The sequence below is a fragment of the Dermochelys coriacea genome, chromosome 9, assembly GCF_009764565.3.
Source record: "Dermochelys coriacea isolate rDerCor1 chromosome 9, rDerCor1.pri.v4, whole genome shotgun sequence".
Classification (NCBI taxonomy): domain Eukaryota; kingdom Metazoa; phylum Chordata; order Testudines; family Dermochelyidae; genus Dermochelys; species Dermochelys coriacea.
In genome coordinates, this window is record NC_050076.1 from 83845108 (window position 1) to 83872578 (window position 27471).

The 27471-nt window shown below is 38.7% G+C and overlaps 1 protein-coding gene across 1 annotated transcript in view; it reads right to left on the bottom strand.

The window, feature by feature from the left end:
* Positions 1-27471, bottom strand: part of ABCB7 (ATP binding cassette subfamily B member 7) — a 74121-nt gene that overhangs the window by 14493 nt on the left and 32157 nt on the right. The window contains exons 4-13 of the mRNA XM_038416241.2: positions 23408-23527; positions 10524-10656; positions 9718-9986; positions 8529-8617; positions 8350-8437; positions 6302-6476; positions 4330-4487; positions 3618-3781; positions 3322-3451; positions 2672-2843 (exon numbers count right to left, since the gene is read on the bottom strand). Of these exons, the coding sequence (XP_038272169.1) occupies positions 2672-2843; positions 3322-3451; positions 3618-3781; positions 4330-4487; positions 6302-6476; positions 8350-8437; positions 8529-8617; positions 9718-9986; positions 10524-10656; positions 23408-23527 (1498 nt within the window). The remainder of the gene's footprint in view (positions 1-2671; positions 2844-3321; positions 3452-3617; positions 3782-4329; positions 4488-6301; positions 6477-8349; positions 8438-8528; positions 8618-9717; positions 9987-10523; positions 10657-23407; positions 23528-27471) is intronic.

The window sequence follows — 27471 nt, forward strand, 5'->3', positions numbered from 1 at the left end:
ATATTTCATTTAAACTTCATCAAGTGGCTTTCAGTCATGGACAAAAGCACTTCTTTCTTTGGGAACTTTAGATTACTGAGATAACAATATGGCTATGAATAGAGAAGATATTTTCTTTCAACATGCACCTTAAGAACAATGCACACACCACTGCATACACTGGCATATGGATTTGGTCAGAAGCAGATGTTGCCTTCTATCTTTGAAACCTACAACAGAAAATGGATTCAGGCACCTATCAGTTTTGTCATCACCACACCTTGCACTTTCCAGAATATCCACCAACAAGGAAAATCAATTCCATTAGCAGAATAAGTGTGGGAGTACTTCATGAAATGGCTACCACATTCCACTTTCATGCAGCTATATATTATAAAACATTTGTAAGCACCGTAAGAATACAGACTACTAGGTAAAATGTAACATTTATTCTTGTTACGATTGTTTCGTCGCACAAGATAAACAGTGATTTTAGTTTTGCATTATTCAACATGTACAATTCATAGGTTAATAATGTTGACAATGTCTTGAGCACAAATCTAACAGCTTATTTCCAAATAAAACTTTAGGTTTAAAAGATGGCTAAGGTTGAAACACTCAATGAAAAACATGTACGCATGTACACATACACCAATAAAACCACAAAATGCTACATCTTAACCCTCCCACATCCACCCCCCCCCAAAAAGCCCTAAAAACAAACAAGGTAAGGCATCCAGACATTTCCTAACTGCCATGCAATGAGTCATCCATCACTCGTTATCACCCACTTAACTCTGTCCCAGTAAGGATGCCAGCCTTCCACCCCCACTTTCCTCAAACATACATGTGTGTAATTTTACAGAACTGTACAGAAGGGGCAGTGGTGGGAAGAGAGAGGAGATAGTCCAGTCTGACTGTGGTATGGAGGTGGAATTTTGGCAGGGTGATGCTGAAAGGCTGGTATCCTTACTGAGTTAAGACTGTGGTACAATCTCTGTAGTGTATGGTGGTTGTGCTGCTGGGTGAGGTGTGTCTCTCTGGGTGGAGCAGCACAGGGTATGTTAACTTTTTATTTCCTTGCTTTTTTAGACGCGGCAAAGAGTCCTGTGGCACCTTATAGATGTATTGGAGCATAAGCTTTCGTGGGTGAATACCCACTTCGTCAGATGCATGTAGTGGAAATTTCCAGAGGAAGGTATAAATATGCAAGCATTATCAGGGATAATGAGGTTTGTTCAATCCGGGAGGATGAGGCCCTCTTCTAGCAGTTGAGGTGTGAACACCAAGGGAGGAGAAACTGCTTTTGTAGTTGGCTAGCCATTCACAGTCTGTGTTTAATCCTGAGCTGATGGTGTCAAATTTGCAAATGAACTGAAGCTCAGCAGTTTCTCTTTGAAGTCTGGTCCTGAAGTTTTTTTTGCTGCAGGATGGCTACCTTTAAATATGCTATGTGTATCCAGGGAGATTGAAGTATTCTCCTACAGGTTTTTGTATATTGCCATTCCTAATATCTGATTTGTGTTCATTTATCCTTTTACGTAGGGACTGTCCAGTTTGGCCGATGTACATAGCAGAGGGGCATTGCTGGCACATGATGGTGTATATTACATTGATGGACGTGCAGGTGACTGAACTGGTGCTAGTGTGGCTGATCTGGTTAGGTCCTGTGATGGTGTCGTTTGTGTAGATATGTGGGCAGAGTTGGCATCGAGGTTTTTTTGCATGGATCGGTTCCCGAGTTAGAGTTACTATGGTGTGGTGTGTCGTAGCTGGTGAGAATATGCTTCAGGTTGGCGGGTTGTCCGTGGGCGAGCACTGGCCTGCCTCCCAAGGCCTGTGAAAGTAAGAGATCGTTGTCCAGGATGGTTTGTAGATCACTAATGATGCGTTGGAAAGTTTTTAGCTGAGGACTGTATGTGATGGCCAGTGGAGTTCGGTTGGTTTCTTTCCTGGGCTTGGCTTGCAGCAGGAGGCTTCTGGGGCCAGACATGTACCCATAGGCTCCAATACTTCTCTTAGTCTATAAGGTGCCACAGGACTTTTTACCGCTTTTATAGATCCAAACTAACACAGCTACCCCTCAGATACTGGCTTTTTTAGGTTTTGTATTAGGTGTGTTATACAGCCAGTAACCTTAACTGACAGAATGCAATATGTATGTATTAATTTATATCGAATTCAAAATAGCAAGTTACCATAAAATTATAAAATCCCTTTTACTATGAAAAGGATCAATTTCCAATATACTGTACCAAGATACCTCATAATAGAACTCACTAAAAAAAAAAAAAAAAGTAGCAGCTCCACATTTATATTTAAAAATCCAAACTTGGAAGGTCTACAACACTTGTGTAAACCTACAATACAACATAAGCAGCAACACACACCATCAAATCAATCAAACATTCCAATTCTATTCATACATGTTCTTCTACTACCCCACACATCATACTAGAAGGAAAAAAGTCTATGTAATTCTGACATTACTTAATGTCCCCTGAAAATATATTGCTTTAAATATCTTCTAGAATACAGAGGTCTTGAGCCACTGGTTTTAATATTTAACTCTGCATTTATTACATGCCAGCTAAGAACTTCAAATTAATGACATCTCGGGGTGATGTGAACTGTGTACACAGTCTGGAGCTAGTGAAAAGGGTGCAAAGAATGTACATATTTATGGATTTACCTGAGAGCTTGAGTCCTCGTTCACCGACTTGTGTGTTGTACCCATTGGGCATTCGGGTAATAGAATCATGGATTCCTGCCAACTTTGCTACTGCATACACCTCTTCGGCTGATGCACCAATATTGCCATACAAGAGGTTGTAGTAGATGGTGTTATGGAATAGAACGGCATCCTACAATTGTAAAGAGTATTTTAAACATGAAAATATGATTGATACTTCATGGGTGCAGGTTGGAAAAAAAAAACCCAATACAGATTAGTTTATACTCTTCCACTGAGCCCTTAAGGGAAAAATGTTTCTGGGAAAATGTAATTAGATGTTTCAATATCTTGAACAGATATAAAATGTATTTTGAGTGAAATAATTAAGATCTTTATAATACATGCTCTAATTTTACCATCTCACAACAAGTGTTAATGACTATGTAAAACATTGTGCAAGAAACCTCTTCATTTCTAGTAGTAATATCTCCTTGATGTTTCAAATATTAAAGTTAGCCGGGTTCCGGAAATACTGAAGCAAGATAGACTTTCAAATTAAGCCTGACAACACAACTGTGCAAACCTTGTCTTTATTTTGAACCAGAGCTTCTGAATATCAAAAGTTACACTATCAAGGACAACATCTGGGATATTATAAACCACTATACCTGAGGTACAACTCCTATAGCCTTCCTGAGGCTTTCCAAGCTGATGTCTTGTATATTCTGACCAGCAACATAAATGTTTCCTTTCTGGGGTTCAAAGAAGCGGAATAGTAATCTTACTATTGTGCTTTTTCTAAAATTGAGAGAAGGGTTGAAATAAAGGTTAAATTTTACTTTAGCATTTGTAAAGCTCAATCAATATAAAGTGTCACAGAAAAAAAAAATCGCCGAAGCAGAATAAAATCATATTTTCAAACTCCAATCAATGATGCAGAATTTGGCACAGTCCATTTACCCACCCTGACCCACTACCTCCTACAATGGCCACTTTCTTTCCTGCAGGGACTTCAAAAGACACTCCATTAAGGACTTTCTGCCCCTCAAGGTATTCAAAATACACGTTATCAAAGGCGATGGTAGCAGTCTGTGGTGTGATGTGCAGCGGTGGAGCCAGCTTTTTGTCCTATTAAAAAAAGAGCGCCACTTTACACACTGCCCAGAATGTATTTCAAACAGCTCAACAAGCTTAACAATTTCCTAATTCAAAAAGTGAAAGATGGATGCTTTAGCTTTAACTAGTTAAAAATTATTTATTTCAGCCACACGTGAAGATTCCTCTCCTCCCCTGAAGGTCAAAAATTTCCCTTCTGATCATTCAGCTTCTAGGCAGCTTTTTTGCATAATAAATTCTGCATCATTAATTACAACTAAAAGACTTAAGAGCATGGTGCAAACACTAAAATAAAAAAATCTCAATACCAATACAGCTTCTCTGTGAAATAACATTCTCTCTTACTAAAAGGCTCTGCAAGTTAAAAGCAAAAGCTGTTCTACTAACTGCACTTAACACACAGAATGAACAGAGCTTCCTTACACAGCATCTCCTTCTAAAATAGAAATTAGCTCTAAAAGGCAACAGAGGATGAAGTGAGAACATTGCCAGGAAAAAAATACCCTATTAATGCTGAAGTACTTAGTAACTTTTTTTAAAGTACTTTCTAAATTACTTACTTTAATTCTTGTGTCTACGCCAAGAAGCGTAAACAAGGTGTTCATATCTATGAGAGCTTGCCTAGTCTCTCTGTACACTGTTCCCAGAAAGTTAAGCGGTAGAGAAAGCTGGAATAGCAGTCCATTCACCATTACCAGATCCCCAACTGTCAAGTTCCCTTAAAACAAAGATAGGGGAGAGACAGCATTTATGTTAAGTATTTTACCAGGATGGCACAAATATTTTAGGGCTGTTAGTGTAAAATCCAGCATAGTCTGTACTATACCACATTTACAATAGGACACAAGTGTTTAACAACACAAAAGAAAAGTCATTCTTGGAGAAGAACACTTTGTCCAGTGAAGTGTCACAGTCGTCACTTATACTGATTTCATTAAGATATTAAATTATTTGGAAAAAGAAGCAGATAGCATAGTTATAAAATCACAGAAAATTCTAGACTGGGAGATGTTGCGAACGCCATTGTTTCTCTCTTTTCAATGAGCTCTAAAGGACCTTAGAAATATAGATAAGAAACAACCAGTGGAACCTAGATATAGGGGCATCATTTCATGGACCAGAGAGGGAACAGAAATTGTCTATGTGGCTCTTGTGAGACCACACCTAGGATACTGTGCAACACTATGAGGAACTCAGTATCAAATACACTGAGCAGGAAGATATTCAAAGGTCCAGCTGAAATGCATCCTAGAACATTCAAGGAGCTGACTGAGGAGATATCTGAGCCATTAGCAATTATCTTTGAAAAGTCATGGAAGACTGTAGAGACTCCAAAAGACTGGAAAAGGCCAAATATAGTGCCAATCTATAAAAAAGGAAATAAGGACTACCTGGGGAATTACAGACCAGTCATCTTAACTTCTGTACCAGGAAAGATAATGGAGCAAATAATTAAGCAATCAATTTGTCTAGGGAGGTTGTGGAATCATTATCATTGGAGATTTTTAAGAGCAGGTTAGATAAACACCTGTCAGGAATGATCTAGATAATACTTAGTCCTGCTATGAGTGCAAGGGACTGGACTAGATGATCTCTCGAGGTCCCTTCCAGTCCTATGATTCTATGATTTTTCTGTAAACTCAAATTGGAGGTCCAAGAAAAGATCTCTCCCTCCTCCCCTAAGCGTGAACTGTATTAAACAGAGAATTAAGATTTAAATTCATGGTCAAAATTTTCAATGGAGCAATATTCTGACAATTAGATGGAAAGCTTCTGTTGCCCTATAAACAACAAAACAGAACAGAGTTTTCATACAGTTAGTACTCCAGATGATTGGGATTTTTTTTTTTAAATTGCTGAATACTTGTATTTAACTTTAAGAATGTCACAGATGCAAGTGATTATTCACCTTCTAAAGTCAGTGAATTTGCAAGTATAATATGGTCTCCACCTTTAAAGAGGAGAACCAGTTTCTAAAGCACAGGTCTCACTACCACACACATACATGACAGAATGAAGATACAATGGTATCAGATGAGAAGGCAAATGCTCATCCACTATCCCAGCAATAAAACAAATGCTAGATATCATGTCCATGTCCAACAAAAATAATTAAACAAAGTGGGATAAAAAGAATAAAAAAAAACACACACAAACCACTGTCATTGTGACAAAAGTCAAAACCAAAAATGTGATAAAAAAACCTGCATTTAGTTCAAAATGCCAACAGTCCAGTAATACAGGTAAGCATAAGTTATCTTATGTTATCCTGCAGCCAAGTTTTATGTTGTTCTAGAATTTTGTTTTACTACTGGCAAGGATAGCTCAGTTAGAGTGTTCGCTACATGAAAAGGAGAAAAACTAAAAGAAAATGTTACCAAAATATAGAACAAAACATCCATCCCCAAAACAACAAGAATTTAAAATTACAGCATCAGAAGCAATAATATCAGTCTTTCTAAAATACTTTAATCCAGTTCAATTATTAATGCAAAAGGGAACTTGCATTTTACTTAGAGTCAGATCAATTACCTGCAACAATTCCCTGACTAGCAAGCACCATAATGGCTGTTAAACCAATGCTGAATATAGCGCTTTGCCCAAAATTCAGCATAGCTAAGGTAGAGGTAGTCTTCAGTGAGGCATTTTCATAGGTCTTCAAAAATCCATCATATCGCTGGGCTTCATATTTTTCATTATTGAAATACTACAAGATAGATAAAGGTAGAAAGGTATGACATTCTTAAAAATGTACTAGAGTCAGTGTACTTTAGCTAAACATAAAATTCATTGTAACACGTTACATCAGTCAGGGCTTCAAAAATTTATTAGATATCTACTCGGTGTGAGATTAACTCTAATACCCAGAGACAGGTCCAAAAGGTGAGGATACAGAAGCCCAGCCAGCAAGGGCCAGGGCCATGACCTGGTGAGAAGACCAGAGCCCACCTGGCATCTTCACCAGATTGCTGTTCCTGGACCTAGCTCAGGTGCTTCATCTTTTGTGTTGGTTGACCATCTTCTCTATCTGCCAGAACTTCCCTAATGCTGTGAAGATTTTATGATTTTGATTTATGATCTCATGATTTTACTCCTCATCCAATCTCCATTTATGGGTCCTTCTCCACAGCAGTAGAAGCATGAAACTGATACGACTCTGGGCAGTTTCGGGGCTGCCCACAAGAATCTGTGCTGGTCCCTTTTCACTGCTGCTATTTACTTTTCTTCATGAAGATACTGTGGTTGAGGTACAGTGTTAGGAACAGTGCACATGCACTAGAATTGTCCATCTACTGGCTCAGAAAGACACCATCAAATGGTTTACATTCAGAAGATGGTTTTTGCAACCATAAAGGATAGGGGATTTTTGTTGCGTTTTTAATGAAAGTTTAAAATTTTGCAGAAATTGTCATTTTTGGCTCAAGCACTCACTACGGAAAGTTTCCCACTTGTCACTGAGGAATGGATTTGTCAATCCCTGCACACACTTTTCACGCTACCTAGTTTAGACCATTATCCATTTTAAGAGAACTATGTTTTACAACATATTATTGGTCTAAATGTGTGACCATATGGCTTCACTACACTTAGGCTGGAAGCGAACACCAAAAAACAACACATCTTCCCCAGGCCAGCTTTCTGCTTCTACAAATGCCCAAAGAAGCATTTCTTGCACATCAGTTTAGAAATTAGCTTGGTTATCTAGTTCTCAGACTGTGGTCCATGGACTACCAATGATTTTCATGTCCCTTCACGGTAGTCTTCCTGCAGCATAACACATATGAGGTCCATGCATTCGGGGATTATGACAGGAGATAATCCATGTGAGGAACTCTCTTCTACAAAAGTGCTCCCACAGACAGGAAAAATTGGAGAACAGCTGGAATAAGTTATTCACCAGACTATCATTCTTTAGATACTGTTTTAACTTCAACAAAAGGGCAACAAAAATGATTAGGAGGCTGGAGCACATGATTTATAAGGAGAGGCTGAGGGAACTGGGATTATTTAGTCTGCAGAAGAGAAGAATGAGGGGAGATTTGATAGCTGCTTTCAACTACCTGAAGGGGGGTTCCAAAGAGGATGGATCTAGACTGTTCTCAGTGGTAGCAAATGACAGAACAAAGAGTCATGGTCTCAAGTTGCAGTGGGGGAGGTTTAGGTTGGATATTAGGAAAAGCTCTTTCACTAGGAGGGTGGTGAAGCACTGGAGTGGGTTACCTAGGGAGTGATGGAATCTCCTACCTTAGAGGTTAAGGTCAGACTTGACAAAGCTCTGGCTGGGATGATTTAGTTGGGGATTGGTCCTGCTTTGAGCAGGCGGTTGGACTAGATGACCTCCTGAGGTCCCTTCCAACCCTGATATTCTATGATTTTATCAGGAAATGGAGCTGGAGTTCCAAAAAGTGGAAGACATTGTAAACCAAAAAATGAAGGAGAATAGGGAACAGGGGTTGATACTAAAAGTTGCTCTCTCAAACTGAACACTCCTAAACTCACTTTGAATATATAGATGTTAGTGGGTAATTATATCTTATACCACAGTGTTAAAGATCGTAAAAAGAAATTTAATATCTTACCTTTACAGTTTCATAATTTAATAGCGAGTCAATTGCAGCATTACCTGCATCATTATCTGCTTTGTTCATTTCTATTCTAAATTTAGTCCTGTAAAATAAAGGTTTTCACAGTCAAAGAGTATTGGTTGCAGTGAGAAGAATAATCTTTAAATCCTGACCTGTTTTGAGGAATGCCTTACCTCCATTGTGTAACTCCTATCGTGAATGCTGTATATGCACAGAGTGTCCCCAGGGCTACAAATGCAAATGGTGCACCGCATTTATAATACTGGAGGGGAAAAATGCTAATAGTCAGTACGACTTAGGACACCAATATTATTTCAAAAGTATCATAGCATCCAAAAGTTGGGTAGGTCCCTCCCAAAACAGATTAAAAAAAGACATGGCCCTTGCCCTGAACAGCTTATAAATTAATATCAGGCTTGATCTAACCAGGGTTACAGGAAGGGAGTTGGCAAAGGAAGGACAGAGGTAACATCAATAAGATAATGAAACAACTCAGCACGGGCTAGTGCACAAAACGGTAAGGAAGGGCTTTTAAAACTTTTTGTATTAAGAGAATAAAGTAAGTGTCTTAGTTTGCAAATTTCTTGCAGGCTTTGCAAAAAAGGTGAGTCTTGACTGATAGAGTAGTGGCCTTGGAAGGATGTTCCCACTGTAACCCACTCTTACTATGCATAGCTTTTGGAGACAGTGTGAGAGAAAGGCTATAGAAGGCTGCGAGAGAAGCAGATGAATGGGGTATCAAGGCTGGTGTCTCTGGCAGGGTGGATATAATGAAATGATAGCAAGACAAAAATTCACAACTTTCTAGAATGAAACATTTAATCAAATTATTTAAACAAAAATGTTTGTAAGATGTAGAATCAAATATTCATGTAATAATCCAAGATAAGGGACAACACAAACAAATAAAAAAAAACTACTACTGAAGACAAAGGGCTAAAAATTAAATTGAAAACTCAGCTTTTTTCCTATATTCATTCAGTTTGTTTACTTTACGCATTTGACACAAATTTATGTATAGTCGTTTTGCCCGTTTGACTTTGTGGGTTTTTCCATACAACAGGAGAGACAAAAAACATTTTAAAAAAAACCATATAAATGTGACTGTAAAAACTACAAATTAGAAGGGTATTCAGAGGCATGTATTGTTCCTAAAGTTAGCTTAAAACAAACAAGTTTAAAATAACTAAGTTTCAAACTGATAGTGTGCTCTCCTTTAAGTTTTCAGTACAGCTACCTTGCAAATGCTGTGTTTATTTAGTAAGTTTTGTTGCAAAACACTTAAACGTTAGATATTATTTCCAAAAAGTGAGACATGATCCTTCAAATTTACAGGATGCCTCATGAAAAAGTAACACTTACCAGAATTCCACTCACAAGTGCCATTTCAAACACGGTGGGTCCCAGATTAAATACTAAAGCACTCAGCACAAAGCTGATGCCCCTTGTTCCTCTGTCAATTGCTTTTGACAGAGCTCCTGTTTGCCTGTCCAGGTGGAAACCCAAATCCAGGTTATGCAGATGGAGAAAGACATTCTTTGCTATTCTTCTGATAGAATTTTGGGCCACTTTCCCAAATACTGCATTTCTAGCTTCATTAAATAAGGCAGCCCCAGCTCTTGACACACCATCTGAAGGAGGATAATAAAAGAACATTTTTTAAAGTCACTTATTTTCCTCTACTCCAAAACTGCCTTGATAAAGAAATATGACAGAAGATGCTGTTCCTCCCCTATATATATATATATATATATATATATATATATATATATACATATACATATATACACACACACACACACACACACACACACACACACACCAGCTTTTATGCAAAGGGTAAATCATAGCATTTATTGCTCCAAGATTTCCATGTACTTTTGGGGTTTATTCATTTTTAATTTGGCTGTTTTATAAACGTACTGGGGTGGGTCAACTTGTTAAAGGAGGATTCATTATTGGAAATAATTTCTATAAGCACCACTTTTTCAGAACTGGGGTAACAGAATTAAGGCCACAGAAGGCTGGATATCAACAAAAGTAGGAAAATGTAATATTAGAATAACCATCTCCAATGCTTTGCAGCTAAAAAGGTCATGAGCTCTAATATTCCAAAACGTTACTGAAGAAAGTCAACACCTGTCGACAGATTAAGGAATCACACTTACAGCCAATCAGAACAGCTGTTGCCATGGTTGCAACTGTATGTGGTGCATCACTCAGGTTCAGCATGTTTCCAGACATCTGGTTGAGGTTGTCTACTGCATATTTAAACATGAAGGGAACCACTATATTCATGCCCTAAAAGCATAAAAACAGCAATTACCTAGGATGTGCTAAAATGTTTATTTATAAAGTATACATATTTCCCTTGAATTAACTACAACTATTGCATTTGGTTATTAACTACTTAGTGCCAGTAAAATGGCTCTTCTGGTTTCAAAAATAATATTCTCTGCATTAGGAAGTTTGAACTTCCAAGATAGAAGGATTACTTCATGCTTCCCACTGGCTCCTTTTAAATATCAGCTTTCATCCTAACTAAATGGTTTACTGTAAAAACACTTGAATTCATTATGAAGACTCATTCAAACAATGGCAAAACAGAGACTATAAAGTATCAAGATTGCACAGTGTACAATTACAGTGTCATTAAGTTATGGGGGGAGGGATAGCTCAGTGGTTTGAGCATTAGCCTACTAAACCCAGGGTTGTGATTTCAATCCTTGAGGGGGCCAGTTAGGGATCTGGGGCAAAAATAAAATAAAATAAAATAAGGGATGGTACTTATTACTACAAAATACTGCAAGGTAACACAGTGGAAATGGTCAGTGGAGAGAGCTACTAATAAAAAAAATTGTTAACTCTGGACCAGTTTCTGAGAGGTGTTAAACACCTGAAATTCCCACTGACTTCAAACGAAGTTGAGAGGTTGGCCCTTTGTCTTGTCCAACAGTAATATTACTTCTTGTTTATATGGTGCTCTCAATTTTCAAGGTGATTTCAAAGTTTAATCTTTTTACCTAGTTAATCTAATGATTCTCCACAGTAATGCAACATAGTTCCCTTACAATCTACAAATGCATTACGTAACATGTCACTTTGTCGTGAAATATTCAAATCATAGGATATATGGTATGCTACTGAATATTCTGTAAGAGGGGGAAAACAATGGAATTTCCTGTACATATAAGAAAGAAAAAGGCTGGTTAAGTTGATAAAGGATTTATCTTCAGAATTTTCACTTGAATACATTAAGAGCTAAAACATGCGAAGATTCTGTAAGGCTTAAGAAAACAAATATCCCAAATCTTGTTAATGTTCCATTACTATACCATTCATTTATACCAATGATAAAGAAATTTCTGTCAACAGCCTTAATTTTATCTCTGACTGATAAAATTATTCAGGGATTTAAACTGTTTTTAACAATGAAGGTTTCAAACTCAGATATACGAGTTTCTTAGCAACTGAACAGATGCCTTACGATTCAATATCTTTAACACATGCCAGATGTTAAAATACCTTTACAATGAACTGACTTTGCATAGATGCTTTGCAACTAGAAAAAAAAAAAAAGGCAATGAAAAACAAATTAATCTTACAGGTAGATCACCTATCAACTTTCAGTGTGTTATATAGTTTGTATCAGGAGAGGTGTTTTGTAAATTAAGCAGACCAGCCCCTCTTCAGTTACAAAAACTCCAGCTCTCCACCCCAAATGCATAGTACTGTAACAGCATCTAGAGGCCTTAATCCTGATTGGGCTCCATTGTGTTAGGGACTGTACAGACTAACCAGACATCCAAGCAATGAACGCTAAAGTTTTCAGTAAAAAGGGATAAATTCGCACTGCAGCACAAGTTTAAGAATAGGTTTTTACAACACACACTAAAAACATCTGACGTTGCAAAAGTTTACAGTGATAAAAATGGTTAGCAAAAGGGGACGATAGAAGTTTGTTCACTGGAAGAAAAATGGAGTTTTGAAGGTGCCAGTTTTTGATAATTTTCCTTGAATCCTATTTCAAGGGATTTCGTATGGATTATTTTTACTTCTAAAAAAAGAACCATAATTTGCTTAAAATTTAACTGTTAAAAAACTCTCAAAATTCAGCATGATATAGATAATCCAGAAAAGAGAATATCTAGATGCTTTTTATTGGTTAGCTCATAGCAAATTCTGACAGAAGACCCGATCCTTAATTCCTTGCTCATGATAAGCTTCTTACTCCTAGTATTTGTTAGTCTCTAAGGTGCCACAAGTACTCCTTTTCTTTTTGCTTCTTACTCCTAGTAAGGAGTGCAGGACTGGGCACCAAATCAGCAACTCTCACTCCCTTTCCAACGCATCATCAAGGATCTACAACCTATCCTGAAGGACAACCCATCACTCTCACAGATCTTGGGAGACAGGCCAGTCCTTGCTTTCAGACAGCCCCCCAATCTGAAGCAAATACTCACCAGCAACCACACACCACACAACAGAACCACTAACCCAGGAACCTATCCTTGCAACAAAGCCCATCGCCAACTGTGTCCACATATGTATTCAGGGGACATCATTAGAGGGCCTAATCATATCAACCACACTATCAGAGGCTCGTTCACCTGCACATCTACCAATGTGATGTATGCCATCATGTGCCAGCAATGCCCCTCTGCCATGTACATTGGTCAAACTGGACAGTCTCTACGTAAAAGAATGAATGGACACAAATCAGACGTCAAGAATTATAACATTCAAAAACCAGTTGGAGAACACTTCAATCTCTCTGGTCACTCGATCACAGACCTAAAAGTTAATTGCAACAAAAAACTTCAAAAACAGACTCCAATGAGAGACTGCTGAATTGAAATTAATTTGCAACTGGATACAATTAACTTAGGCTTGAATAGAGACTGGGAGTGGATGGGTCATTACACAAAGTAAAACTATTTCCCCATGTTTATTCTCTCCCTCCAACCACTGTTCCTCAGACATTCTTGTCAACTGCTGGAAATGGCCCACATTGATCATCACTACAAAAGGTTTCCCCCTTCCCCCCCCCCGCCGGCTCTCCTGCTGGTAACAGCTCACCTTAAGTGATCACTCTGATAACAGTGTGTATGGTAACACCCATTGTTTCATGTTCTCTATGTATATAAATCTCTCCACTGTATTTTCCACTGAATGCATCTGATGAAGTGAGCTGTAGCTCACGAAAGCTTATGCTCAAATAAATTTGTTAGTCTCTATGGTGCCACAAGTACTCCTTTTCTTTTTGCGAATACAGACTAAAACGGAGGCTACTCTGAAACCTCTCCCTTTCCAATAGTTGGCAATTGTGGAATTTTTCATAATAATAAAGATGCAAATCTCAACTTGTATGCAAAAAGCCAACAATATCTCCCAAATGGCTATCGTGACTGGCCTCTCCAGTAGCTGGCAGAGAAAGAACAAACAAGTCATTGTAGTTAAGATAAACTTCAGATGCACGAAAAAACAAACAAAAACAACAACCCTGAAGAACTGGGATGTGTTAAAGATTTTTGAAGCTTTAAAGTAGAAATATAGTTTTGGAATCCAAATTTCCACATATACCCTTCAGACAAACAAAAAAATATTGTCACTCCCTTCGGCGTTACTTGTCTTGAAACTCAGTTTTCTGTAGTATTTAGTTTTTAATAAGGCACAATATTATACGATCTGTGTAACAGTGATGACCACCACTGTAAAATGCAGGTTTTCCTGGGAGACCCTATTCAGTAAAAATGAAATATATTGTAATGTAGATTACCCTGATTTGCTGCAGATTCTTACAAATCCCTCTGCAAGGATTTTACTTTTCAACGGGCTACACTGTATGATGTTTTAAAGTACACCTAAAACAATTTCTGCAGTTCTATTTCGAACTAAAACAGTTTATTCCTTATACTGCAGTTCTCAACTTGCAATTGTCAACAGATTAGTATACAATTTTGCATTCTTTCACACAATGTACAGTGATTCAACCCAAAAGACTGTTTTAATAAAATGTAAAGGTGTGCCTCAGGTTACCATTGTTCTGACTCCCTGAGGGTGAAACTTGAAGAATAAGGCAGCATGGTATTGCATTTCATTCATAATCAACTCAGTCTATATTCACATCACCTTATTTGGGTTTTTTTGTTTTGTTTTTAGATCAAGACATTTGTTAATTAATCTCACTGGGATTACAGAGAGAGAGAGAGAGAGTTGGTCATTAAAACAGGTCTTTTCTCAGTGTGGTAAGCCAACATGAGATCATGTTCACATAGCGGGAACTAAATTTCAATCTCTTACGTTCTAGACAAACTCATCTACTTCTTTAGTAGCCTAGATTTGCTGGCACAAAATTCAAAAGCTCTAAGTGAATCTGGATATTCTGTACCAAAGAAGCCAGCTATACCAGATAAACAGATGAGTTAATCTTTATATGTTCTCTGAACTTTTGCATTGCTACAAGTGCCAATACCCCCTATGGGATTGATCCCTCAGGAAAAAAACTGAAGCGTCTTCCTACAGAATTCTTTTCTTGCATAACTTTCAAATAGTATACTCTTTAGAAACATCTCTTTTTAAAGATATTGGTTGTTAATTTTTATAATGCAAAATGTACATACTTCAAGCTTTCACACAATGGTAAAACTAGCGAGAAAAATTCTTAAAGGATTCAACCCAAGCATTCATAGAAGTCTGTATATTTTTACCACACAAATTTTGAAATAAAAGCTGTGGTCCAAATTCACTGATAATGTAAGCAGGTATGGCTTCAATAAAGTCACCCCTTTTTATACTGCTGCTTAATTGGAGCCTGTAAGAATTGTACAATTAAGCACAAGTTTCAGGGTAGCAGTTAATACTCAACTACAAAATTATAGGTTTCAGAGTAGCAGCCGTGTTAGTCTGTATTCGCAAAAAGAAAAGGAGTACTTGTGGCACCTTAGAGACTAACAAATTTATTAGAGCATAAGCTTTCGTGAGCTACAGCTCACTTCATCGGATGCATCCGATGAAGTGAGCTGTAGCTCACGAAAGCTTATGCTCTAATAAATTTGTTAGTCTCTAAGGTGCCACAAGTACTCCTTTTCTTTTTACAAAATTATAAATAAGGTTTAAATGTTTTTAAAATAAGATTGTATTACTTTAAAGGCAACACAGCACCATCTACATAACAGAAAAGCATACAAAACCGAAGTTTGAGGTTTTGCGGCACTAACATAAATAAATCCAAGTTACTTCCTCCTATCCAGTCCCCAGTGCATCCTGTCTTCTCTTTTGATCTTTGATTGTAAGCTCTTTAGGGCAGACAGTCACATTTGTGTCTTGTGCATTCCATTGTTCTTTTCTTAAGAGATGATGATGATGATGGGAGAACAACTGAGATCAAGTAATGTGATAAAAACAGTCCAAGGTTAACTCTTCTTTCACATATAAGAGTATGTAACCTAAATAACTGTTTGAACATTGTGTCTAACTTGAAACTTCGATCTAGTTATAAATTAGCTTTAGAGCTGTCTGCAATACCAAAGGGGTCTGTACTATTTGTATATAAAAAAAGCAGAGCATAGGATACACCACGCCAGGTAGGTCTGGTACCCAGGAAATTTAAAACACAGTCAGTGTAGTGGTCAAGTGGCAGCACAAAGTACTATGTGCAGATGAGTGAGATTTAATCCCCTATCTCTCGACCAGCTTGAAGGCCCTCCTTTCCCCCACTTCTGCACTTTAGTGACAACTCCACTGGTGGTCACAAGGAGCAGAAACAGCATCAACCCTTATACAGGAATGGTTGCTGTGATACAGTGCTGCAACATGGATTTAGAAACAGGGGAGGAGAAGAAGAAATTATGGGCTACGTGAAGCTAACAGAGGGCTTTGAAACTTCCTCTTTCCACAGCAGGGGACAGGGAATTAATGTTGAAATATATTTCAGTTCCGACTTCTCAAAAAACAAACAAGATCTCTGAAGAAAGAGGTTAATGAGACCATCTGACTCCAGGTAAAAAAAAGCAGGTGCTCAGATACTACCATTATGGGGACCATATACAAACCTAATTTATGAGGTAGATATAAGTAACATGCATTGTAAGTTCCATCAGCATGCAACACCTGTTTCTTGCCCTTTTAGCCAAACCATTTCCCCCCAAACATAGAAAATTAACAGTCTGTAGAAATACAGATAGTGTGAAAGATTTCTCCAGCTCATGAATAATGCACATTGAGTCCATGAGCAAGAGGCCAAAAAATTGCAGATTTGACAGAGGTGACAGAATTCTTGTCAAATCCATGGGTTTAATCTGGCTCCTAAGGATACTTAATGCATCTGAGATGGAGAGGAAAGGAGGAGGAGGAGGAAAGGGAAAGTGAAGGAGCCAAAACAAACACACAAAGTAACAGAAGACAGAACCGGGAGAGGGAATGTGTAGGAATTAATGCCGGACTACATAAAACCTTGTGCAAGTTATCCAGTGTATCTAAACTATATTAGGGAAATTCCCCCCTCTTCCTGTTGCACCTGACACTCTGAGTTTAGATGTTTTAAAGATTCAGAATTTAAAACATATCAAAGGACTACATAACAATACTTCTGAAAAAAGGCCTTATTAGCTTCAGAGCAGATCTTTGCCTGTCAGCCCCTTTTAGTCCTCCAATCATGAAGAACTGAACAAATAATTCTTTTTATAGTAGCATTTAATATAAGCCTTTAAAACCAAAAAAATGTAAAGAGAGAAAAGAACCAAAAACAAGATCGTTTTTCCAGTGACAAGCAATCCAGTCCTGAAATAGGGACAGAGATAGGCTGTAACTGTAGGCTCTTCAGTAGCCACAATGCAACCTTGTCTACTTAGTTTTGTGGCTGAGTTGCACTGAACTTGAACATTTCAAAAGGAACAAAATTGGGAAAACCCATAACTCTCCCTGACTTCACACTCCCAACAACTGGCCTTTACAAAATACCCATTCTAAGGATACACGTTCTCTGGAAGCAAACAAGTTTATAGTGGACAAAGTGAACCAGGTCTGCACTTAATATAATGGGAATCAGATACTTCAGAGTTCTTACGCTAGTAGAGTTTTGTAACAATATGCACGTTTATCTCGATCAAACAGATTATAAAGTACAAGTAAGCGATCACATGAACAAACAGGACAAAGGGCTCCAAGACAGCCTAATGCAGAGGTTGCACAAATTTTTTTTTCCCCTATACAAGGTTCAGGGAGGTTACAGATTAATTAAATACAAATTGATTTATTTGTTGGAGGAAAAGGTGGAGGGATTTAACAGTGCTGGGGGAAAAGGCAGAAGCTAAGAAAGCCAGTACTACCTGAGACATCACAGTGAGAGTCTATGCAGGAGCTAGTTTTGGTAGAGACAGAATATGGCAACTAGGATGAGTATTAAGAACGAGAGAAACTGTCCATGGAGTCTTAAGATGGTCCACCCACAATAAATATTCTCTTCTCATAAGACAACCTGAACTGGGAACTAGTGAAACTAGATAACTAGCTCCACGGGTGACTAAAAAGCATTGCAAGAGTCTGCATGAAATAAGAAAAAAAAAAACAAATCTCAACTGGTGACTCCACACTAAAAAAACCTGCTAGGAGACTTCTGTGACTGAGAACGAGAACAGGATAGTATTTTGCCCCGTTGGTGCCACAAAGAAAGAATAGCCTTGGAAGCATTTGTTAATTTGAGATTTTTCTTTCTACTCAGAAGCCACTCATTCTGGGAGAAGGTAATTGCTTGTCATTGCCACTGGCTGTTTTATTTGATCTCAGATTGCGAGTAAGACAATATTCATGGAATGATTAAAGAAAAAGAATCCCAACTTACTAGGATCTCCTAGTTGAACTGAGGTAAATACTGGGCACTTTTGTAAACTGTGCATATTGTTGTTTATGCAATACGTGCATAAACGGATGCATACATGAACTTAACAAGAAGGGTGCATAATACTCAACTACTGGTGACATGGCATCCTAGGCATCAATTCATCTCACTGCATACAAGAAACTATCTGGAACACCTCAAGCTGAAAAGCTCCTTCTAGAAGCGGTATACCATGCTATCATATAGGGGATCAGACTTAGGGCTTGTCTACACTATGCATCTATTACCGTGTGTGAACAGGTGTCAGAGTAGCAGCCGTGTTAGTCTGTATTCATAGAATCATAGAATCATAGAATATCAGGGTTGGAAGGGACCCCAGAAGGTCATCTAGTCCAACCCCCTGCTCAAAGCAGGACCAAGTCCCAGTTAAATCATCCCAGCCAGGGCTTTGTCAAGCCTGACCTTAAAAACCTCTAAGGAAGGAGATTCTACCACCTCCCTAGGTAACGCATTCCAGTGTTTCACCACCCTCTTAGTGAAAAAGTTTTTCCTAATATCCAATCTAAACCTCCCCCATTGCAACTTGAGACCATTACTCCTCGTTCTGTCATCTGCTACCATTGAGAACAGTCTAGAGCCATCCTCTTTGAAACCCCCTTTCAGGTAGTTGAAAGCAGCTATCAAATCCCCCCTCATTCTTCTCTTCTGCAGACTAAACAATCCCAGCTCCCTCAGCCTCTCCTCATAAGTCATGTGCTCTAGACCCCTAATCATTTTTGTTGCCCTTCGCTGTACTCTTTCCAATTTATCCACATCCTTCTTGTAGTGTGGGGCCCAAAACTGGACACAGTACTCCAGATGAGGCCTCACCAGTGTCGAATAGAGGGGAACGATCACGTCCCTCGATCTGCTCGCTATGCCCCTACTTATACATCCCAAAATGCCATTGGCCTTCTTGGCAACAAGGGCACACTGCTGACTCATATCCAGCTTCTCGTCCACTGTCACCCCTAGGTCCTTTTCCGCAGAACTGCTGCCGAGCCATTCGGTCCCTAGTCTGTAGCGGTGCATTGGATTCTTCCATCCTAAGTGCAGGACCCTGCATTTATCCTTATTGAACCTCATTAGATTTCTTTTGGCCCAATCCTCCAATTTGTCTAGGTCCTTCTGTATCCTATCCCTCCCCTCCAGCGTATCTACCACTCCTCCCAGTTTAGTATCATCCGCAAATTTGCTGAGAGTGCAATCCACACCATCCTCCAGATCATTTATGAAGATATTGAACAAAACGGGCCCCAGGACCGACCCCTGGGGCACTCCACTTGACACCGGCTGCCAACTAGACATGGAGCCATTGATCACTACCCGTTGAGCCCGACAATCTAGCCAGCTTTCTACCCACCTTATAGTGCATTCATCCAGCCCATACTTCCTTAACTTGCTGACAAGAATGCTGTGGGAGACCGTGTCAAAAGCTTTGCTAAAGTCAAGAAACAATACATCCACTGCTTTCCCTTCATCCACAGAACCAGTAATCTCATCATAAAAGGCGATTAGATTAGTCAGGCATGACCTTCCCTTGGTGAATCCATGCTGACTGTTCCTGATCACTTTCCTCTCCTCTAAGTGCTTCAGGATTGATTCTTTGAGGACCTGCTCCATGATTTTTCCAGGGACTGAGGTGAGGCTGACCGGCCTGTAGTTCCCAGGATCCTCCTTCTTCCCTTTTTTAAAGATGGGCACTACATTAGCCTTTTTCCAGTCATCCGGGACTTCCCCCGTTCGCCACGAGTTTTCAAAGATAATGGCCAAGGGCTCTGCAATCACAGCCGCCAATTCCTTCAGCACTCTCGGATGCAATTCGTCCGGCCCCATGGACTTGTGCACGTCCAGCTTTTCTAAATAGTCCCTAACCACCTCTATCTCTACAGAGGGCTGGCCATCTCTTCCCCATTTTGTGTTGCCCAGCACAGCAGTCTGGGAGCTGACCTTGTTAGTGAAAACAGAGGCAAAAAAAGCATTGAGTACATTAGCTTTTTCCACATCCTCTGTCACTAGCTTGCCTCCCTCATTCAGTAAGGGGCCCACACTTTCCTTGGCTTTCTTCTTGTTGCCAACATACCTGAAGAAACCCTTCTTGTTACTCTTGACATCTCTTGCTAGCTGCAGCTCCAGGTGCGATTTGGCCCTCCTGATATCTTTCCTACATGCCCGAGCAATATTTTTATACTCTTCCCTGGTCATATGTCCAACCTTCCACTTCTTGTAAGCTTCTTTTTTATGTTTAAGATCCGCTAGGATTTCACCATTAAGCCAAGCTGGTCGCCTGCCATATTTACTATTCTTTCGACTCATTTCGATTCGTGGTGTGAACACTCTCTCCTGTTATTTTGTCAGCACTTTTGCTGACAAAATACTTCCAGCCCTGTGAGCAATGTTAGCTTTGTCGGCAAGAGAGTGCTCCTGCCGACAAGCCGTGTTCACACTGCCACTTGCATCAACAAAACTTTTGTCTTTCGTGGGGATGGGGCTTTAAGTGCTCATGAAAGACAAAAGTTTTGTCGACAACGTCGCAGTGTTGACAAGCCCTTAGGAGTGTCACACTGTACTATGCAATGTGTCAGACTAGATGATCCCTTCAGGCTTAAAGTCTATGAGATGTACTGCCCTTGGAGCTGGAAATACTTCAGATTACCTTCAAGCAGCCCACCTCCAGCTTGAATTTGAAGCACTATTAACAGGTTTTAAAAGGAGTCACAGCCAACATTCCTCAGACATAGGGAGAGCCATCATGCCAGATATGTAAGGGGGATTCAGAATAACCCCCTAAACAAAAAAAAAAGAATATGTATGCCAGATAAGTACCACTATGTGGCCTACTCTCTTGTTCCACCTGCAGCATATCATGCCATCTGCTACGAGGATCTGTATTTTGAGCAGGCTGTGAACACAATTTACCAAAGTTCAAAGCAGTTTCAAATACTGTTGCATGTTATGCACTGGCATCCAAAAAAGGGGTCGAGGGGTCTCAGCTATACATGCATGCCATACTCTGCACACAGTCAGCTGTGTTATCAGTAACTTCCTGCACAACAACAACTGGAAAACAGAACATCTATTGTAGAAAATATCATGCTGCCATTTGAGAGAAAGAAAAGGAGTACTTGTGGCACCTTAGAGACTAACAAATGTATTAGAGCATAAGCTTTCGTGAGCTACAGCTCACACGAAAGCTTATGCTCTAATACATTTGTTAGTCTCTAAGGTGCCACAAGTACTCCTTTTCTTTTTGCGAATACAGACTAACACGGCTGCTACTCTGAAACTTGAGAGAAAGAGTAATCGAGAGATCACTGGTAAGACAAAGAGCTGCAGGCCAAGATATTGCCTCTTCACTTTAGCTCAATTAAACAAACATATTTCTCTTCCAATTACTCTCCTTTTATCACCTCTATGCCTCAAGTTTGTTTCTTCCACCCTTCTTTCATGTTGCTAAATGCTGATAAGACGATACTTAATTTAGCCAGTTTTAGCACTGAAGCTCATTTCTTAGTAAGAGCTTGTCTTGATGGGGAAATTGATCAGAATAACTCCTCGCATGGATACACTTATTCTAGAACAGCTGTTGCAGAATAGCTTATTCCGGTCAATTTTCCTTGTAGACTAGCCCTGAAACAGAGACTTTCTGCACAGCAAAACCTTTTCTTTCTTTACTTCCATTTGCTAGAATTTAGCTTATCCCAGCTGCAGCCTAATTTTAGCCTTATGTATGATAAATAATTGTCCACAGACAGTAGGTAGCTAGTTAGAGCCACTAGTTTCACTGAAAAGATTAGAATTTGCTTCCCAACACTTAGCAGTCACAGGAGGTTTATCTTTTTCTATGGCAAGAGAATCTATATATGGAGATAATTAGCATGTGTTCCTCTGCCTTATTCCTACCAAACTACTGCCAATTTAGGACTGTACCCTCCACCAATCTGGTGGATATTTATTGTGAGGATGCTTCAAAGTCTCAAAAAGCCTAGAAGTGAGTAAACACAAATTTACTATGGTCTAGCACTCAAATGATTCTCTCAAAAACAGAAGTAAAATAAAGATGAAATCACTACCTTTGCCTTGTAACAGGCCTGAATGTTTTCTCTTTTACTTTTAAACTAATTTTTATGAGGGACAATACTATGATCAGCAAGAATACAGCATAATAATACACATAGCAATACACATAGTCTAATACAAAGTGAAGCAAATTCAACAGTATCAACTTTCTGGGGGCTACAGCAAAGTCTTATGCCCCACCGACCCCCACAGCGAGACAACAGGGAAGAACTGGGTCTGCAAGTGTCGTTCCTACCAGTTTAGGAGGAGCTGTCTCAGGACACCAGGATGCCACCACTTCTCTCTACTGCATGGCTGAGCTAAGCCAACAACTTTCTAGTGGTGGTGAATAAAAAGTCCCACCTGCAGATACTGCACCATGCAATCATTGCCCAAAGCTTTTCTTTTGTAGCTTTCAGCCACATGACTGAAGAATTGCAATCCTCCTATCATCTGCATTTCCTTGTCATTAGCCCAGGGCCAAACTTGCAAGGATTAAGGGAAAATTCCATGTTCTTTATGAAGCCAGTTCAAAATTACCCAATTGCCATATTCAATTCTACATTTTGTGACCACCAAGTGCTATGCCAGCTCCCTGCCCCTCAAAGGCTTGTACTCTCCCAAAGCTACCAATCTGTTTCAACCCACCAATCATGTACCACACCTTGGTTCTCTTCCTTGCTGCCTCAACTTCCCTGCCTCTCTCTTCATCCTCTGTCTCCCCACACTCCTTCACCTCTTTCACTGAGTGCGATTCCTTTCTCATCACCCCTTCTCGCACTTACAAACACTATCATAATTTAACTGATTAAGCGGTGAGAAAATTATGGAATCAACTAACCTGATCAATCCAAATCATATGTTTAATCTCAACTAGTTCCTCCCAACCTCACATCCAGGCCAGCCCTTGCACCCAGAGTTTTATCATCTGTATATTATAAACACCTCAACAAACAGAATCAGTATACCTGTGCTGTAGGAGATGTACACCTATGTGTTGTATGACAAATACTAAATTGCAGGTCTACTTGCAAAAGTAAGAGCAACATTAATGCTTCCTGACTGCAATGAACTACAGCAACAGCCATCACAATTGAGAGAAGTAACATTTCTTACCTTTGCACCTGCCAAAAATCCTAGAGAGATGGCAACTCTGGCTCGTAGGTCTGGTCTGTCTTTGGGCCATACATAGGATATCATTTCCCTGATAATCTTCCCAGCATCTATCTCTTTCAACTATTGAGAAAAAACACATACATCATATCAGAAGAGATATAGAAATACATTTCAAAATTCATTCTATTTATTAAATATAATGAAAGCAGCAAAATAAAAACCCAGAATAAAAGTTACATTCACTAACCCAGCCGAGTTTTATTCAAATTACCTGAAAAAACTATTCAGGAGTTTCAAGACATTAGGAAATCAAGTATTTTTCTTTTAAAAGTTGTCCTGAAGGTAATAAAATCTACAAAACTATAAAAACAAGATGGCAGACACAGTATTGAGAAAAAGAAGTACAATCTATAGGTTCACAAACCAGTTTTTTCACCTAAAACACCCCAATGTTAACCCCAAAAAGTATTCTCTTCCAGTCATGAATCCTCCACTTGTAGAGTATGCATTTAAAGACCAGTGCTAAAAAACAGCATTATTAAAGGCATGACAGAATTGTGTTTTAACCTAAAAATATTGTCTATATGATACAGGAGAAAAATGATTTCTATACTCAAATATATGAGAGTTAGAAACTGCAGAATGACATAAAAATGTAATGCCATTTAAGAAAACATTTTGACTTTTCCAGAGGAAACAAGAGTTGTTGTCTCAGCAAATGATGGGGTAGAAGTATGTCACTGGAGTTAAAATGCATCTTATTGGTTTGCCATTGTTTTTATAGCTCTCCTTGTCAGAAGCTTCTGTACTATAACAACATAAGGGGCTATTCAATGAAATTGAAAGGAGGCAAATTCAAAACTGACAAAAGGAAACACTTTTTCGTTCAGTGTCTGAACAGACCATGGAACTCAGTGACACATTTGTTGTTGAGGGCAAGACTTTTGCAAGATTCAAAGAGGGACTGGACTCGTATACAGATAAGACTAATCAGAGTTCAGTTAATGCCAAAATTAAAGCTTTGGAAGGGATCTAAACTCTCATTTCAGGGTTTAAAACAATCTATTAGGGTTTAGGATTAAACCAACATGAGGGGTAGACTATACCACATGTTTACCGGGGAGAAGGAATTTTAACTGCCTCTGAAGTATCGATACTGATCACCGTCAGAGGATAATGGGTTAGGCAAACAATGTTTCTGACAGAATATGGCAATTCATATGTTCCTTATTTTGTGAATATTGTCTTATGTAATTGTTATATAATAATTCTGATAAATGTAAGTGAATGCAATATTTGTACTTAGTGACAGAAATGTCCAGTGTGTAACTGTATATTCCCTATTATTTTATTTGTACGAATGGTTTTACTTTTATTCGATAATGGAAAAAAAAAACTACAAAAATTTTAACATAAAGTGTCCGAGCGTGTGACAGCATGTGAAGTATTAAGTATTTCCCATAGTCTAGGGGCTAATTTATATAGTACCAGAAACTTATAAGGGACTAGTACACTAAGTGAACTATGCTGAATTCGCACATGCTCCAAAGAGCTTAAAGTGTAACTACACGAACAGGTACAATACAGGGAGTAGCGACGGTTAATCATCGCTCCAATGCTTCATGGAACAAGTGGCTTTTTCAAGAGTTTTGAATGAAGTGTGGGGGTTTGGCACATATTTCCTGGGAGACGGTTCCAAGTACCCAGGACAGCATGAAAGAGAAAACAAAATCAGGAGTGCAGTGAGACAAAAGGGATCAAGGCAGGGGGGAGGGATAGCTCAGTGGTTTGAGCACTGGCCTGCTAAACCCAGGGTTGTGAGTTCAATCCTTGAGGGGGCCATTTAGGGATCTGGGACAAAAATGGGAGATTGGTCCTGCTTTGATTTGAGCAGGGGGTTGGACTAGATGACCTCCTGAGGTCCCTTCCAACCCTGATAATCTAATCTAAGAGAGAGGTCTACATGGACTACAGAAAACATAAAAGTTAAGTGCATCATTAGATATAAAAAAAATAAATGCAAGTTTCTGAGCATATAGGAACTCAAATGCATCTGAAATTAAATATTTTTGCTAGATGTTCAAAATTTTTAAACATTCATATTTTAAACTAAAATAATGGTAAGCAAATGTAATTTAGGTGCATTACCATAAACTGAAATGTTTCAAGTATTTAATCATCTAACAAGCTTCGTATCACTTATCCCTCTTTACAGAATAGTGACAAGGACTCTTGCTCTGCCTACCTAAAAAAGTGTTTATTTTCTTTTAGGATATTCTACAGTGTACATTGGGATTCTATCAATCAGTGCACATTGAAGTTATGGCTAAGAGCAAAAAACCAACCAAACAAAATCCCAAAACTGTTCTAGCTGGGTTAATTGTGTGTAAAATGTCACCACTTTATTTAACACAGTGGTCTCTGCAGTTGGGTAATCATGCATTATGAGGTCATTTAGCTATACATGACTACAGTTTAGTTTAAACAGTACTGTAAAGTTTTTGCTGATCTTTTATTTTATATCCTCCTCCTCTGACCCTGAAGCCCCTTTTTAAACCAAGGACAAATCCAAAATTCAGATGACAGAACACATCTTTCTGAATATAGCCAAGACGTTTTTATAGCGAGATAGTTTAGTGGATAAAGCAGAAACCTTTTTTCTTGAATTCCAAAGACGTCTACCTGTTGTACAAAATCATATAAAAATGCGTGCCTCAGTTCAGACTCTAATGTAACGTACAGTACTATACTGACAACCAACAACTCCTCCTCCGTCAGCACTGGACACCCAGGGTTAATCTTGAAAGACAGAAAGGTTATATAAAGCTGAAGGGAAGCCAGCCTAGCAAGTAAACTAAATTACCCATCACGTCTATGTGGGTTAATCTTTCCATTTCAGGCTACATTTGTTGGGAAAAGTTTATTTGCCCTTTTCTGGATGAATTTTTATTGAACAGAACATCCAGAAAACAGATGGATTTTACAATATAATTCTATATTTCCCACACTGGAGCATACCTTATGTATTCCCCCTTACATCAATTTCAGGGGAGAAGACATACATTAGATTTAAAATTCACTGTGAAAGCCAAGTTTGAATCAGAGGGAAAGGGTAAGGGGTTTTTTTTGTTAAGAGAAAAAACTGCTGAAGCAACCTGGAGAAATCAGTATCAAATTTAAGCCTATAATTTAACAGAAAAATCCAGCTCTCTTTATGTTTCGAGTCTCAGCTTCAATGGCAATCAGAATAGAAAAGTTAATAAGATACATTGACAACTGCTGACAGTACATACAGTACCTGAGCAATATAAGTACCCTCTACACAGTCTTTAACAAGTGGATATATTGACAATTCATGAATCAGCAGAGGATGCAAAACAACATATTTCTACTTATCTCTTGCTACACAGAAGAGAGGAGAGATTTGCAGCAGCATATGCATGAATCCTACCCTTTGTAGCGAAGCATATGCATAAATAGTCTTGTATTTCAATCTGAAAAGATGATTTTTATTTTTTTTTAGCACCATTAATGGGTTGGAAGGAACAAACTGGTGCCATGTTAATATGAAACCTACTAGAGTGACTGGAGTGGTTCTAATTATATGTTGCTATTGGCTAGTCAGACTTTGTACAGGAAAGCTATTAAAGAGAAAAAATGAGAAGCAAATATAAAGGCTGCAAACAAGGAATTCAATTTGGCTCCTTGAGGGCTTTGAATGGTTACAAAACCAGAAGAGTCTATTCAGAATAGAGTGAGAAGGCAGCAAGTGATTTGCAGTGGCCTTGCAAAGGTTCAAGAAAAAAAAATATCAAAGGATGCACCAAATATGCATTACATCAAAGTTCAACATAAAATGAATGTAGATATAATTATAGATGTATAGAAACATGAATCTGAATGCAGAAGATATACAAGTCACAAGGTTAGGAATATTTTTTTTTTTTAAATTAAGTCTGTTAAAGGTGACCTGTAAAGGAAGAAAGGGATTGTGTATATCATTGATGCCAAAGGCATCTTTCTTTGAGTATTGCCCATGCCATCTTTTTGGAAGGAGAACTTGC